Raw genomic sequence first — 15,350 nt, forward strand, 5'->3', positions numbered from 1 at the left:
CTCCAACCCTGCCGATCAAAAATGTCATGGCGTCCACGGGTTAATTGCCCCCACGGAGCACGGATGGCCGGATTCCCAACCCAGTCTCAGTCAATATACCATGCGCATGGATGCAGGATGCGGGGTAAACCGACAATCTACTACTACCTAGGTAACAAACAATGACATATAGTAGCTTTTGCGAATCTATTCCTCTATAGGAAACGAAGAATTACTGAAATTACAAGAATTCCACCAGCCCGGCAAGGATCGGAGGTCATCGCCGCGCCGGGGAATGTATAAGAACTGAAGTTGGAAGCCGCACTCCCTTGCATGTACCCTTTCCATCAATCTCATGGTGTAAGCACATAAACACTTACCTCACCCCATAGCATAGCATATATTAAATGCTGTGGAATTCTCGGCTCCCCTGGCTAGGCCTGGGTGTGAGCCTGATTCAGCTCACTGCCACCGTACAAGCAGAAGCTGCCTCGGTAGATCGCTCACAGTATGTGAATGCCTTCATAGGCTCCGAAGGGCCGGACGGTACAGGATTCGGAGGAGGTGATATTTTTGTCGGAGGTGCACGTCCATTCGGAGTTGTTAAGGTTGGAATTGACTCGACGGCTGCGAATTGGTCTACGGCCGTGCTTAATGGTGGATGGACGCCGGATGGAAATGTTACGGGTATTAGTATGATGCATGAGAGTGGGACTGGTGGTGCACCGAAGTATGGGTTGATTGCTCAGATGCCTTTGACTTCTGTTCACTCCCCGGTTAATATACTTGATAATCAGACTTATAGTCAGCCCAGAGTGAGTTTTTGTTTGTTTGTTCGTTTGGGGAATTTGGCTAATGGATGGATGGAATAATTTAGGTTGGCGATGATGTTGCGAGTGTGGGGTATTATAAGACTCAGTTGAAGAGTGGTGTTACTGTTGAGCTTTCTGCGTCGCGTCATGCTGGTATCATGGATTATTCGTTCCCTGCTGGTGAGAAGCATGTTCTTATCGATGTTTCTCATGTGAGTTGTGACCGGATTTCACTTCTCTACCTGAAAAATACTGATCATATTACATAGTATCTCCCCGGATCGCCTGGTGATTCAGGAAGCCAGTTCTATGTCGCTGGAGAGATCCAAATCGAGGACGATGGAAAAGCTTACAGTGGATATGGCACGTACATCGGCGGATGGAACAACGGTAGGTCTATCCAGTCTTTAACTACATTTCGAAAATAAGATGTACTGACACTATTTGTAAGGCGCACCTTTTACGGTTTTCTTTTATGGAGAATTCTCCCAAGCCCCAAACCAGGCCCAGACATTCAGCGGTGTCAACACAGACCCTATCCCCAAGTACCAGAATCTAGCAGATGGAGGCATCAGTCACCCTACTTACGGCAACAAGACAAACAAGGTCACATCGGGCCCAATGAACCGCCGCCTCGGTGCACTTATGAGCTGGAACTCCGGATCTGCTTCTCATGTTGTCTCGCGCGTGGGAATTTCTTCCATCTCAACGGAAAGAGCTCGCTCTTATGTTGAGAAGGAGATTCCATCTTGGAAGTTGAATGATACTGTGACCGACGCAGTTAAGGAGTGGAACACAGATGTCTTCAACAAGGTCCAGGTAGCGCTAGACGACTCGGCAAATATGACCCATGTTAGGTTGCTATATAGCTCCTTGTACTTCATTCACTTGATGCCATCTGATCGCTCCGGCGAGAATCCACTGTGGGAGTCGGAGGAGCCTTACTGGGATGATTTCTACACTATGTGTAAGTTCGTCTTGACCCGTTGCCACGAACGCATACTGACTATCTTGCAGGGGATATTTTCCGTTGTACTGTCAGCTTCTACCATATTTTCCAACCAGAGTACTACGAGTCTATGATCCGTTCTCTAATTGACATTTGGAGGTATGTTATATTTTCATCAAGACAATGTTCCTTTACTAACAAGGCCCTTATAGACACACGGGGTATATGCCAGATGGACGATCCGGAAACTGGAACGGCCTTGTCCAGGGTGGCTCGGATTCCGATAACGTCTTAGCCGATGCATACGTTAAGGGACTTCGAGGAGCCATTAACTGGACAGATGGATACGCGGCAATGGTCAAAGATGCCGAAGTGACCCCTTATAATACCTTCGACCCTACAGATTTCACTGCAAGCACCAAGGAGGGTCGGGGTGCCTTAGACGACTGGAAAGAGCTCGGTTACGTCTCTGAGGACCGCAACACACGCTGCATTTCTCGAACTGTAGAGTACAGTCTCAACGACTTTGCTCTGAGTCAAGTTGCGAAAGGCGAAGCACCGGGTGATGTACAGAAATATCTGAACCGATCGGCTGGATGGCAAAACATTTGGGATTCAAACGTGAAGAGCTTGAACTTTACTGGCTTCTTGGCTCCTAGGCTTTCGGATGGAACTTTCAATACTTCGGATTATGACCCGCGACTATGCTTTGATTGCGAGTGGAGCTCGTATACATATGAGGGAGTTCCATGGGGTAGGTTGTCTTGATGTATCCATAAAATTTGGGATGGAAAAGCTGACTCGTTGTCTTAAGAGTACTCATTCGTGGTGCCACATGATGTTAAGACATTAATAAAGCATATGGGAGGAGCGGACGGATTTGAGTCACGTCTTGACACGATGGTAAATTACATCCAGGTCCAGGGAAGATAGTCATTCCAAGCTAACCATCGGTAGTTTAAACCAAACATGTCCATTCAGAACCTCGGTGCGAACGGTGCTGGTATCACCACATTAATGAACATTGGGTACGTGTTTAAATTATGTTTAAGTCCAAGTTAATAAGTCCTAGTACTAACCAATCATTTCTTTCCAGAAACGAGCCCGATTTCGCCACGCCTTATTTGTACAACTATATCAACAAACAGCACAAGAGTGTCGCACAGTCTCGCAGTCTCGCCAATGAATAGTAAGTTCCTCCAATGAGCTGCCAGTGTTCATCGAATCATCAGACTCATCACTAATTAAATCCGACAATAGCTTCAAGGATGCCGCTTATGGTATTCCTGGTAACAGTGACGCGGGGGCCATGAATTCGTGGCTTCTATGGCAGATGCTAGGAATCTATCCAATTGTCACGCAACCAGTATACTTGATTTCATCGCCATGGTTTCCTGATATGAACATGACAATCAATGGAAACAACACACTGCGCATTTCAGCCACTGGGCTGGATGATGGATATTTCGTGCAAAGCGTGAAGATCAATGGTAAGCAGTGGACTAAAAACTGGTTTGAGCATGACGATGTCATGACCAATGGGGGAACCATAGAGTTTGAACTTGGTAAGGATGCGAAAGGCTGGGAAAGCGGGGATGTACCTCCGTCCCCTGGCCATGTGGAGTTGAATTAATTCCAAGCTTGAGCTGAGTTCATGGCAGTTTGTCAAAGAGATTGCTAGTATGCAAGCAGAAAGTCTAAGATGCATTCCATGACAATGAATTCAATCTCAACGATGTGTCACTTTCTCTTTCTCTTGTTTTCAGTAAATTGAGCTCGTTTGCCCCGCATCTAGTAGTTAACCGCCCACTTAGCTGTGACGTGCATAATAAGTCCACGGGTACATAACAGCATGTGGGTTACCAGTCAAGCGGGAACTGGAACTGTCCAGCGCAGGATCCCTCGGCAAGAGGATTGAGTTTCCTTTGATTGATCCAGTGGCCAATGACTGTTGATAAAGCCGAAAATTTCAACAAGGATTCCAGGTTTCTTTCCTTGGACAAAGCAGATCGCTGCTTTTCAAAGCTGCCAAGAACGACGATTCTTTGACGTCAGAGCGGGATAGTAGGAGGTTGGGACAATGAAAGCGATTTAGTGCGCCATAATAAAGGAATGAGTCTTTATAAGACGTCCAAGTCTTGTCTGGAGGTTCCAAGGAAATCGTTTCCTTATTTTTTCTCGGTCGGCAATTGCGATAATTGTCCCTAACCTCGAGGATCTGACATCTTGTTAGATCGGGGTCTCCAGTATCTGCACACTTCACCATCAAAGTCTGCAGGAGGGAATTTATTATTCACAAAATCAAATATTCCATTCTGATCTAAAGAAGTGTCAATAAACAAAATGGTTAGTACATTGTTTCCATGGTGCAGTTGAGACAGTCCCAGCGGATCTGCAACCTTTGAACCACGGCTCCAATCCTCAATGGGCGATTATGATTATTCTTGATCGATGACTGATTTTCCTCAATGTAGGCTCCAATCGATTTGCGCCTCGCTGCTCGAGCATCTGGGGGCGATAGTTGTCCAAGTACGATATCCGGTGGCGCCATAGCTGGTATTGTGATCGGATCTATTGCTGGCACCCTTCTTCTCATCTGGATATGGCATGTTTGTCGACTACCCGGAGCATTTAGTGGTGGCCGTGAACCAGACGTCGGATATCGTCCCCCAGTGACTCGCACCCGAGGCCGGAGAAGAAGAAGTACTGGGTCATACGTCGATGTTGTTGAGAAACCTATCAGCACGCGCAGTTCACGGAGATACCGAGATGATGTCCGACACCCACCCAGAGTCTATGTCAGTGACCGGGTATGAAGAAATCTGAATTTACGAACTGGATGAGTTATGTTTTGGGCGCAAGAAGGTTATATCTTTTTGATGAGGGATTTCTTCTTCTTCATTGCTGTCCATGAACTTCAGGGCAGAGAAAAAGGGTATGAGGAACATAACATGCAATGTTCAATTGGACCACGAGAATCTGCACGATATGCACGAATCACGATTGGAATTACAGATTCAGCTGAATGACTCGACGATTATAAATGATTGCCTGGAATTTTTAAATAATTTAATCAAATATCCTTTAATTGGAATATGTTCTCGGTTTAGATTGCTGATCGGAGTTTGGTCTCCGCCAACTATGTACTATATCTGTATGGGTCCCGAGGTCGCGCCGACGGTGAAAAAAGTCCGAAGGGTTTTTAGGGGTAAAGTGTACCCCTTTTTCTCAGGGACCAGGACCACTTTCGCCCCGAAGCGAGCTCAGATAAAGAGTGATGACGCGGACAAAGAGTGACTAAGGGTACTTAGGGATCGCACAAAACATCCTTGTACGCCACAACAACTCGATCTCTACGAATCGAAGATGAAGGAACGAAGCTAGCGATCCATCCACGTCACGTCCAAGAGCCGGCGTAGCGACGGCGCGACGCCGCAAAGCTTCGCCTGGTCAGATTTCGGAAAGTCCGCGAATAACGGCGTGTTTGCGCGATACCCCCTTTTCAAGTGGATAGATTTTTCGCTTATGGTCCAAGATCAAAGTACCTACGTCCCTTAAATAGAGAACCTTTGAACGATGTGGGCAGGGTCCGGAAAATTTCAGGGATCTTTTTTGGGCAGAAGATCTCCACAGCTTTGGTTTACTTTCCTTTTCTGTGATTTGAGTGGGGGTTTTTAAGCGGATAATGTCCACCGGATGTCTCCGGTTCGCACCATGGAAAACAGGATCCATTTAATTCTGCAATTGAATTGAATTGAAAAAGGGGGAAATGAGGATGAGTTGTTTTTATTCTGTATTGCGCCGGGAGTCATGCATGGGAAACCTGTTTCTATTGCCCCTTGTTCCTTAGTATTTTTTGGAAAGATAAGGACTGAACTTAGCTGGTGGATATCAGCTGGGATTGCTCCTTTGCTGGTCTAGACCAAGGCTTGGCCTCGGGGTTAATTTTATGGGGTTGTACCTTTTTGTTCCTGAACCAGGTCAGAGTTTGTCGATCGTGAACTCGAGCTCGGGAAAATGCAACGAACATGTACAGATGGGGTTTATGGAGTACATGTATAAAGGTGCACAGCTTGGCAAGAAATATTATACGTTTAAAAACCATCAGGGTGTTTGGGGATACACAAAAATCAAACTGACACAAGAGGGTCAAATCAAACAGGACTGTGTGTCTCCTGATTCTGCACTTAACCGTGGGTCATGGTCCAATCGGGAATAGAAGATCGGCCAATAAGCGGGATTTCTTATAAAGTAGGCTTGGATTGTGGCTGCTCACGTCCTAAATATGGCTAGACTATGATTATAAGGGGTTTAGTCTCAGGCACGGATCCGTTTAGCTTAAACCTGGTCCAGTCTAGCTTGACAATAATCGGCGTAATCTTCATGTACTCTTTCCCCTTACTGCATAGAGAACCAGGTGCGCTTTTGGTGCGGAGTACGAGGTACCTAAAGATACGGCGCACAGGAACCAAACAAAACAAAATAAAATAAATAATGTTTTTTTGCTTTTATCAAAATGAAAGACAGGCTAGCGCAGACAAACTAGTCTATAATGCGGGCATCCACACCTGCCGTGGCGTTTCTCCCCATTTTCCCTTCGATGCATTCGTTTTCTTAATATTCTTTCCCCAATCGTTTGCTGCCTGTGGACAGTCTCTTCCACTTCCTGTCATTTTTCTATCATTTTTGGTGCGCATAGTGCACATCCACTCTTTATTGCAAAGCACATACCAACTACGAGATATTGATCTCGTATCCAATCATTTATTAGATCTGTTTCCCCGGGTAAAATATCCACGATAAGGAGAAGCAACCGAACCAGTACTCAACATGAGAAACTTCTTCGGCATCACCGCTATTGCGGCTCTGGCCAGCACCGCTGTTGCCCAGACATCTAGCAACTGTAACCCGACCAAGAAATCCTGTCCTGCCGATGCAGCACTCGGTACCGAACACACCTGGTGGTTCAATTCGACAGTCGATTCGAAAATCTGGAACATCACCGACGGCTCACTGACCTATACCGATGAAGGAGCCGAATTCACCCTCAAAGACAACACCTCCGCCCTGCTCGTCGAGTCGAACTTCTATATTTTCTTCGGACGTGTGGAGACATGGGTGAAGATGGCCAAGGGGGCTGGTATCGTCAGCAATATCATTCTGGAGTCTGACGATCTTGATGAGATCGACTGGGAATGGGTTGGATATAACACCAGCTCAGTGCAGACCAACTTCTTCGGCAAGGGTAACACCACAACATACACCCGTGGTGAGAATTTCGCTGTAGCAGACGCGGACACCGATTTCCACAACTACACCACCTGGTGGGATCAGGACAAGCTGGAATGGTGGATTGATGGCTCTCTGGCCCGAACAGTCAACTACTCCGAGTCGGACACCGTGTACGGCAAGAACTATCCCCAAACTCCTTGCCAGGTCAAGATGAGTATTTGGCCTTCCGGCTTGGAGAGCGAGTCCAACGGTACTATTGAATGGGGTGGAGGTCTAGTCGATTGGGACGATGCCCCATTCACCATGACTGTTCAGCGTATGCATGTTCAAGACTTCAGCACTGGCAAAGAGTACAAATATGGCAACATGTCTGGTGATTGGCAAAGTATTGATATCGTCTCGTGAGTACCCCTGATATTTTTCCCGCTCCAATGGAATTAAACTGACTCTTTTAATAGTGGTAACTCTTCAGTTTTGAACGAACTTAACAAGGCGCCCAAGGAAACATTGGCTGAGAAGTGGGCTGATCTCGGCGAAGGCGCCCACATTGGAGTCTACGCCGGTGCTGGCGTTGCTGGTGCTGCCATGGTTGGTGCATTCTTATGGTGGTGTTTGCGTCAACGCCGTAAGGGCCGCCTCGAACATGCCCTGGACGACACTCGATACAACAGCCAGCGCGACGATGCACAGAACTTCCAGCAAGATTGGAAAATGAGTGAATGGAGAAACAGTGGCTACAAACAAGTCAGCTAGATTGGGAACTGTCCCATTAGCAACGACACCTGATATACCCTTGACCCCTTTCTGCAAGTCGCCACGAACTTGAACAGCTTCTCGAAGTTGTTCATTTTGCGATGCGATGCCGGTATCCTAAGCATCCATCGCCATCATGATGACCTGAATCTCCACCAGGTTCACGTCCCGACCACGCGCCGTGAGCGTCTGCAATGTGGTCACGGAATCTCTTAATGACCATTTTATTCCGCCTTGACTCGTATGAACCAAGCATCTGCCCTAAATCGTTTGGGCAACCCCTTCCTGTTGATATACGTTCTTTGGTCTGTTTTTCATTTCTCGGTTCGACTCCGCTGGCGTTGTTTAGGCCTGCAGCAACCTTTTTTTGCCTTCGTTTTGCGCTAGAAAGCCATTTCATCATATACGCATGACCTGTACATATTCTTTTTGCTTTCAAAACATTGAGTCTTTCTTTCAATATTCGTTCCTCACAATGATGCAAGGGTCTGCTAACTGTAATATCCAAGAAAGGGATACATCGATCACTCAGCCGAGCTGTTCTTCTTTCGCCCCACACTATCACGTGTAGCTCGCTTGACCTGCCATACTTCACCGAGTAAAAATATTGTATTTATGTGACATTTGGGCTTAGAGGTCTATCTTGCGCGTCTTGTCAGGTTTACCTTGAATTAAGTAGCTGGCACTTCTCCCAGTCCGTTTGTAAGTACAGCTACTAACTTGTCGCAATGCATGTCAGACACCCCGCACGCTGTAAGATGTGGGGGCTAGAACAACCGCATGATTACTTTGAACACTAATTATTGGCTTGTCAGATCTTTCTCAAGATAAATTGTCCACGGGTCGGAAAACCCAATAACGATGGGGCCGTGTGGGAGATCCTTCAGTCGAACGGATATTTTTGTCCCGACTCCCGCTTGGTATTCCCGAGCCAATAAAAACTTTCTCGAGCTTCGCAGTCTCGCTGGAATGGCCGGACTTTCAATTGTGTTGGATAGGTCGGAGTTTTAGTTTACGACTTCAGTGCGAGTTAGTGATTGGCCCTTGAGAACGCCGAGGCGTCCACAGCGTCCAAACGCGAGACAAGAGCTCGACGCCCTCCACTATGATAAGCTTCAATGAATGCTAGCCTGGCCCCCATGCGCTGCAGGAAGCAGGAGTCTACAGGATTGGTGAATGCTAGACAGGATGGCGGGGTTGACCGTTTTCTCACCTTGATCAGATGGGTTTACTCGGGTGCCATGCACTACATAAAGGCTAGGCCTTGCTGATTTCTTTCTGTTCTACTTTCCTTCTACGCCATTGTATCGATTGAAAATGAGCTCAAGCAAACAGGTTCCCATTCCAGGACCCAAGGGGTTTCCCCTTCTGGGGAACATTAATGATATTGACCCGGAGCTACCGATTAAGAGTATTGAATTAATGGCGGACAGCTACGGTAAATATTGACAAGTTGAAGTTCAATGCGCCCAATGCAAATTATGATGATACTCATGACACCAATATAGGTCCGATTTTCCGACTCACCATATTAGGGGTTCCCCGAGTGTTCCTCAGTTCTCACGAACTAATAAACGAAGTTTGTGACGAGGAACGATTTACGAAAGGGGCCTCCGAGGCGCTAAAACAAATTCGAAATGGAACAAATGACGGCCTTTTCACTGCTGATTACCCCGGGGAGGAGAACTGGGCTGTGGCCCATCGAGTCCTTGTTCCTGCGTTCGGGCCACTGGCAATTCGTGGAATGTTTGATGGTAAGCCTATCTGAACGAGTAATCATATACAAAAAATCCTTTGTGCTCACTTCCGTATACAGAGATGTATGATATTGCAACTCAGCTCGTAATGAAGTGGGCGCGACAAGGTGCCAGTACCCCGATTCCAGTCGCAGATGAGTTTACCCGTTTAACACTGGATACAATTGCCCTATGTGCGATGGGGACGCGCTTCAATTCCTTCTACCACGAGGAGATGCATCCGTTTGTTGAGGCTATGTACGGCCTGTTAGCTGGATCAGGGACTCGGGCACGTCGTCCGGCGCTCCTCAACAATTTGCCCACGAGTGAAAATGCAAAGTACTGGGCTGATATCGAGTACTTGAGAAAGCTCTCGCAAGAGCTTGTTGATTCACGCAAAAACAACCCCCAAGACCAAAAAGATCTTCTCAACGCCATGATTCTAGGTCGTGATCCTCAAACTGGACAAGGTTTGACAGACGACTCGATTGTTGATAACATGATCACGTTTCTTATTGCAGGTATGAATTAATTGATCGATTAAGAGGATAGTTGATCAAGTGGCACTAATTAGTGGGACAGGCCATGAAACAACATCCGGAATGCTTTCATTTTTGTTTTATTTCCTCCTCAAAACTCCACAAGCCTACAAAAAGGCTCAGGAAGAGGTGGATCGAGTCATTGGCAAGCGGAAGATCACGGTCGACGACATGTCTAAGCTTCCCTATATTAACGCCGTGATGCGCGAAACGCTACGCCTCAGATCAACAGTCCCCATCAATGGCATTCACGCGCACCCGACAAAGAACAAGGAAGATCCAGTAACACTAGGCGGAGGGAAATATGTTCTACACAAAGATGAACAGATTCTTCTTGTGCTTTCTAAACTTCATCGTGACCCCAAGGTATGGGGTCCCGACGCAGAAGAATTCAAGCCCGAGCGAATGCTGGACGAGAACTTCGAAAAGCTTCCCAAAAATGCATGGAAGCCATTTGGTAATGGTATGCGTGGGTGCATTGGACGAGCATTTGCTTGGCAGGAAGCTTTACTTGTCGTTGCGATGCTGTTGCAGAATTTCAGTTTCCAGATGGCCAACCCCAGCTATGATCTACGTATCAAACAAACTCTCACGATTAAGCCAAAGGGGTTTGAAATGAAGGCATCCCTTCGTGCAGGCCTTGACCCCACCAAGTTAAGCATGTCATTGAGCGGCACTCCGCACGCGGTTGAGGATCCTGGATTTGCTGGTCGGGAGAGAAAGCAGAAGCCAGTGCCTATAAGCAGTGATCTCAAACCCATGCATATCTTTTATGGTAGCAATACGGGTACTTGTGAGGCGTTTGCGCGCAGATTGGCGGATGATGCTGTTGAGTATGGATTTTCGGCATCGACCAACTCTTTGGATTCGGCTATGCAGAACATTCCCAAGACTGATCCAGTTGTTTTCATTACTGCCTCCTATGAGGGACAACCGCCTGATAATGCAGCTCATTTCTTTGAGTGGTTGAGCGCACTCAAGGGCAATGATCTGGAAGGTGTCAATTATGCCGTCTTTGGCTGCGGCCATCGTAAGTACGCCTCCTGGCTCTGAATAAGTCGCACGACCTAACTCGATATGCAGATGATTGGGCTACTACCTTCCATCGTGTTCCTAAGGCAGTTAATGATATCGCTCTAGAAAATGGTGGATATAGGCTTTGTGATATTGGACTTGCCGACGCAGCCAATTCAGATATGTTCACCGATTTTGATGGCTGGGGCGAGACACAATTTTGGCCCGCCATCACAGCCAAATTCGGCGGACAACAGGATAAGTCCAGTAAAAACAAGTCATCTCTCCAAGTTGACGTGAGCTCGGGAGTTCGTGCGTCAACTTTGGGGCTCCAATTGGAGGAGGGATTCGTAGTTGAAAATCAGCTATTGACCCAACCCGGTGTCCCTATAAAGAGAATGGTCAAGTTCAAACTCCCGACCGATATGACTTATCAATGCGGAGACTATCTTGCGGTTTTACCAATAAATCCCAACCAAATCGTCCGCCGGGCTATTAAGCGCTTCAACTTGCCTTGGGATGCGATGCTTCGTATCCAGAAGCTAGTGAAGAGTACAGCACCACCAAGCATACCCCTTGACACGCCTATCACAGCCTTCTCGCTCTTTTCTACCTATGTGGAGCTCTCCCAGCCTGCGTCAAAGCGTGACCTCAATGCACTGGCAGATGCAGCTATTGAAGATGCCGAGACCCAAGCTGAATTACGCTACATCGCTTCTAGCCCAAGCCGATTCACCTCAGAGATTGTTCAGAAGCGTGTCAGCCCTCTAGATCTTCTAATGCGCTACCCAGCCATCAATATATCCATAGGAGACTTTCTCGCTATGCTTCCGCCCATGCGTGCCCGACAATACTCCGTCTCTTCCTCACCCCTCGCAGACCCTTCCGAATGCACAATCACTTTTTCCGTCCTGAATGCACCAGCTCTATCAGGTCCCTCCGACCCCAACAGCGCAGAAGCAGAGCAATACATGGGCGTCGCATCCAATTACCTCTCCGAGCTTCAACCCGGTGAACGTGCCCAAATCTCCGTCCGACCATCAAGCACTGGCTTCAAACCACCCGTTGATCTACAAACTCCGATGATAATGGCCTGTGCAGGAAGTGGTCTAGCTCCTTTCCGCGGCTTCGTCATGGATCGCGCTGAGAGAATCCGTGGACGTCAGAGCTCCCTTTCTTTCCCCTGATATCGATCCTAGTGAGCAACCAGCCAAGGCTATTCTATATGCTGGCTGCCGAACCAAAGGGCTCGATGACATCCATGCTGCCGAGCTAGCTGAATGGGCTGAAATCGGAGCTGTTGATATACGTTGGGTATACAGTCGTCCGACGGACGGTGAGAAGGGTCGCCATGTGCAGGACCTCATGCGAGAGGAAGGCGAAGAACTGGCTGCCTTGTTTGGAAAGGGAGCGAATATTTATGTCTGTGGTAGTACTAGTGTCGGCTCTGCGGTGAGAGATGTTTGCAAGGATATTGCTATCAGGAAACGCCGCGAGAGGCTTGCTAGGGTCAAGGAAACTGGGGAGCATCCGGGATCAGATGATGATCTTGATGAAGATACTGCTGCCGACAAGTTCTTCGAGCAGTTGAGGGCGAAGGAGCGGTATGCAACAGATGTTTTCACTTGATGGCTATTTGCAACCCTATTTGGTCATATTGAACTTGTATATGAATTTATGAAGTCTTCCTCACTCGGTTCATCAAAAACAAATTGAGTGAACAACAAGACTCTAGTATACTAAATTGCCCATCGAGCCACATTGGCGTCTCGCCGAAAGATTGAAACGGGTATGGCAAACTGTCTTTATAAGCAATAAGATCTACAAATTTAGTATGCTTTTGGCTCTGGATCAATTTTCAAAATGATAGCTATTTATTATATACAAAGGAAAATCGTCGTCGTTTCGTGGAATTCAAGTTTGTTCCCATCATGATCAACATTAGGGATGAAGAGAGGATGAGCCCTCTTGATTTAACATGGGAATGTGCCTGAAAAGATAATCAGTGAAACTATTTTCTCATAAAACGGAAGCGGAAAGGCATACAGTAGAGGTCATTGCAGCTAGGGTCTTCAGTGCTGGTCACCGTGCAGTATTTAACACCGTCAATAATTTGCGTCGTTTCCCTCGGGCGAAGTGGAGCGGCATTTGCTGTCATGAAAGTCATGGCTGCCAGAACGAAAAGCGTGAACTTCATGATGGTGGTTTCGAAGAGTTTAAAAATGATTTTGTCAAGTGAAGGCGTTGATATTGAGCCGAGGTATTCAAGTTATTGTAGAGTGCTGATGTATGTAGAGCTGATGGAATAAAGAAAGGGATATTGCTCGTATTTATCTTCATCAAATCGACCTCACGTCATTGCTTGAGGATTATTCTGGCAAAAATCCTACAGAGCCACGATTTAGGATTACTCACTTGATATGACCGCAATAGGGATCTAGAACAAGGGTATGAAACATGGACATGTTAAACCTTCACAGAAATTGCTTCTAACCCCCACAGACTAGTCCATACATAGCCACGTGCCTAGGGTTTAGACCTCCGAGGTACTAATTGAATGTAAGCCGTAACTAGAAGCAGCATAGCCTCGCGATGCTAGATGAAATAATCCACTTCATGACTAATATCTGTTTCGGGATCTCAATCTTGAAGATGCCCTTCCCGATATTCCCGAGAACTATCAATGGCAGTGGTAATTCGGTCATGATAAGAGCAATCATACTCATATACTGAAAGAAGCAACAGGAAAAGAAATCGGATCTCCTGAAGTCCAAGCTTTGCTAAGAAAGCTTGGCTACCGATAATTTCTCAAATGGGGCGATATTTGAAGAATCACGCCCGAACGGCCCCATGCATATTCACCAATGTCCAAATAGAACCAATTCCACGCCTATGATGTTATTGATTAAAGTCTCATGATAAAACACGTCATACTCGCTGTTCACTTCCGCCCCTGGGCAGAGTTTTTAATCTACATAGATCCCGATCCGTACGCCCTTTCTTGAAACTCTGCCCCATCGGTCACCAACGAGATATTTAGGATGAAATATTGCCTTCAGGTCATTGAATATCGGTGAAATCGAGTTTTCGACAGCCGCCATTTTAATAGATAGATCTTATTGCTGAAATCTAGTGCAATTTCCTATCTAGATAATCCGAAACGTGATATATGGTTTTATTCGGTCCCACGAGGGAATGACGAGCCACTAGAACAGCGTCAACTAGAAAAGCAAATATTAGATATAGTTTCAAGATCCACCTGTAATGAGTATTCATAAAATGTTGGCTGTAACATTCGAAAAAAGGTGTGCAGTGGAAGCAATTTTATCATTTGCGCCCTGCTCATTTTCAGCCCCAGAAGGATTCCGCCAAGCACAAAGAGCAGCCAACTGAAGTCCCGCTTCTTTATTCTATATTTCCTCTTTTATCTTCACCTTTCCTGCTTACTTACCTCATTTGAGGAGTTATCAAGAATGCCCAGTAGTTGTTCACGAATCACTACTGATTATGGGCTAAATAGTCAAAATGCTACTCTAACTTGACTAGGAGAATCATCATAGACAAACTGTGCTCACTCTAAATTGCGAGTTGTTCACTAGTAAAACAAGAAAAGCTTCATGCGGTAGTAGCATTGACTTCCTGCACAAAAAGTAAGGAGGAAAAAGCCACGGTTATCTCAAATGACGCTAACAATGATCTCATTTCTAGGCCATTAGTAATGGTATCATAGCCACCGATAGATCTTCCATGAGCTCCGCCAGATCTACCTCTCTGCTATCAGCGCATCCAGACAACAATCTTATGGGATGGCTGTGATCCTGTCGAGTTGCGATCTCCAACGCGGTAAGTCCATCTTTATAACGAGGCTCGAGGTCAATGAATGGGACCCCCAGTAAAAATTGAACGACTTGAACGACTTGAACGACTTGAACGTGTCTTAAGCGTACAGCTGTAATTATTGGTGTTTCATTCCACCTATTCCGCCGGTTCGGGTCAAAATGAGGATGTTTTGATAATGCTTCAACCTCACCTTCATACCCACATTTTATGAAAACATCAAGAGCTGTCTCGTTCAGCAGATTTGGGATATTGATATCCAAATCCTAGTGTTTGCATACAGCTGCAACTGCGAGTGCACTGCCGGCTTCCATCAAAGCCGTATCACCAAAATAGGATTTGGCATTAACATCGATATTTGGCTGCTGTAAAAGCACCTTGATCGCTCGATGATGTCCCTCTTCTGCGGCAGACATCAGGATTGTCGTACCCGCTTCCTCAGCTGGATCTGGGGTAGAGGCGTGAAGTTGGTGGTTGATATCAACGTCGAAATGTTCCA

General features: G+C 46.5%; 4 protein-coding genes across 4 annotated transcripts; all 4 read left to right on the forward strand.

Annotated features, from left to right (window-relative positions):
• Positions 1-386: 386 nt before the first annotated feature.
• On the forward strand, positions 387-3,373 carry N7478_002045 (GH92 family glycosyl hydrolase; the record flags this gene model as incomplete). The annotated part of the gene is made up of 10 exons (XM_056918259.1): positions 387-794; positions 857-1,003; positions 1,061-1,181; positions 1,243-1,758; positions 1,809-1,899; positions 1,953-2,494; positions 2,555-2,643; positions 2,698-2,768; positions 2,837-2,929; positions 3,001-3,373. The coding sequence occupies 10 exons, from the start codon at positions 387-389 to the stop codon at positions 3,371-3,373; spliced, it is 2,451 nt and encodes an 816-aa protein (XP_056783870.1).
• Positions 3,374-4,083: 710 nt separating this feature from the next.
• On the forward strand, positions 4,084-4,556 carry N7478_002046 (uncharacterized protein; the record flags this gene model as incomplete). Its single annotated transcript, XM_056918260.1, has 2 exons — positions 4,084-4,086; positions 4,215-4,556. 2 exons carry the CDS (start codon positions 4,084-4,086, stop codon positions 4,554-4,556), a joined length of 345 nt encoding a protein of 114 aa, XP_056783871.1.
• A 2,014-nt stretch (positions 4,557-6,570) lies between these two features.
• Positions 6,571-7,725, forward strand: N7478_002047 (glycoside hydrolase family 16 protein; the record flags this gene model as incomplete). Its single annotated transcript, XM_056918261.1, has 2 exons — positions 6,571-7,373; positions 7,431-7,725. 2 exons carry the CDS (start codon positions 6,571-6,573, stop codon positions 7,723-7,725), a joined length of 1,098 nt encoding a protein of 365 aa, XP_056783872.1.
• A 1,317-nt stretch (positions 7,726-9,042) lies between these two features.
• On the forward strand, positions 9,043-12,643 carry N7478_002048 (bifunctional cytochrome P450/NADPH--P450 reductase; the record flags this gene model as incomplete). The annotated part of the gene is made up of 6 exons (XM_056918262.1): positions 9,043-9,163; positions 9,234-9,479; positions 9,542-9,982; positions 10,044-11,030; positions 11,084-12,175; positions 12,261-12,643. 6 exons carry the CDS (start codon positions 9,043-9,045, stop codon positions 12,641-12,643), a joined length of 3,270 nt encoding a protein of 1,089 aa, XP_056783873.1.
• Positions 12,644-15,350: the final 2,707 nt, after the last annotated feature.

This window comes from Penicillium angulare (genome assembly GCF_028827245.1).
Source record: "Penicillium angulare strain IBT 27051 chromosome Unknown utg000002l_segment0_segment0, whole genome shotgun sequence".
NCBI lineage: Eukaryota > Fungi > Ascomycota > Eurotiomycetes > Eurotiales > Aspergillaceae > Penicillium > Penicillium angulare.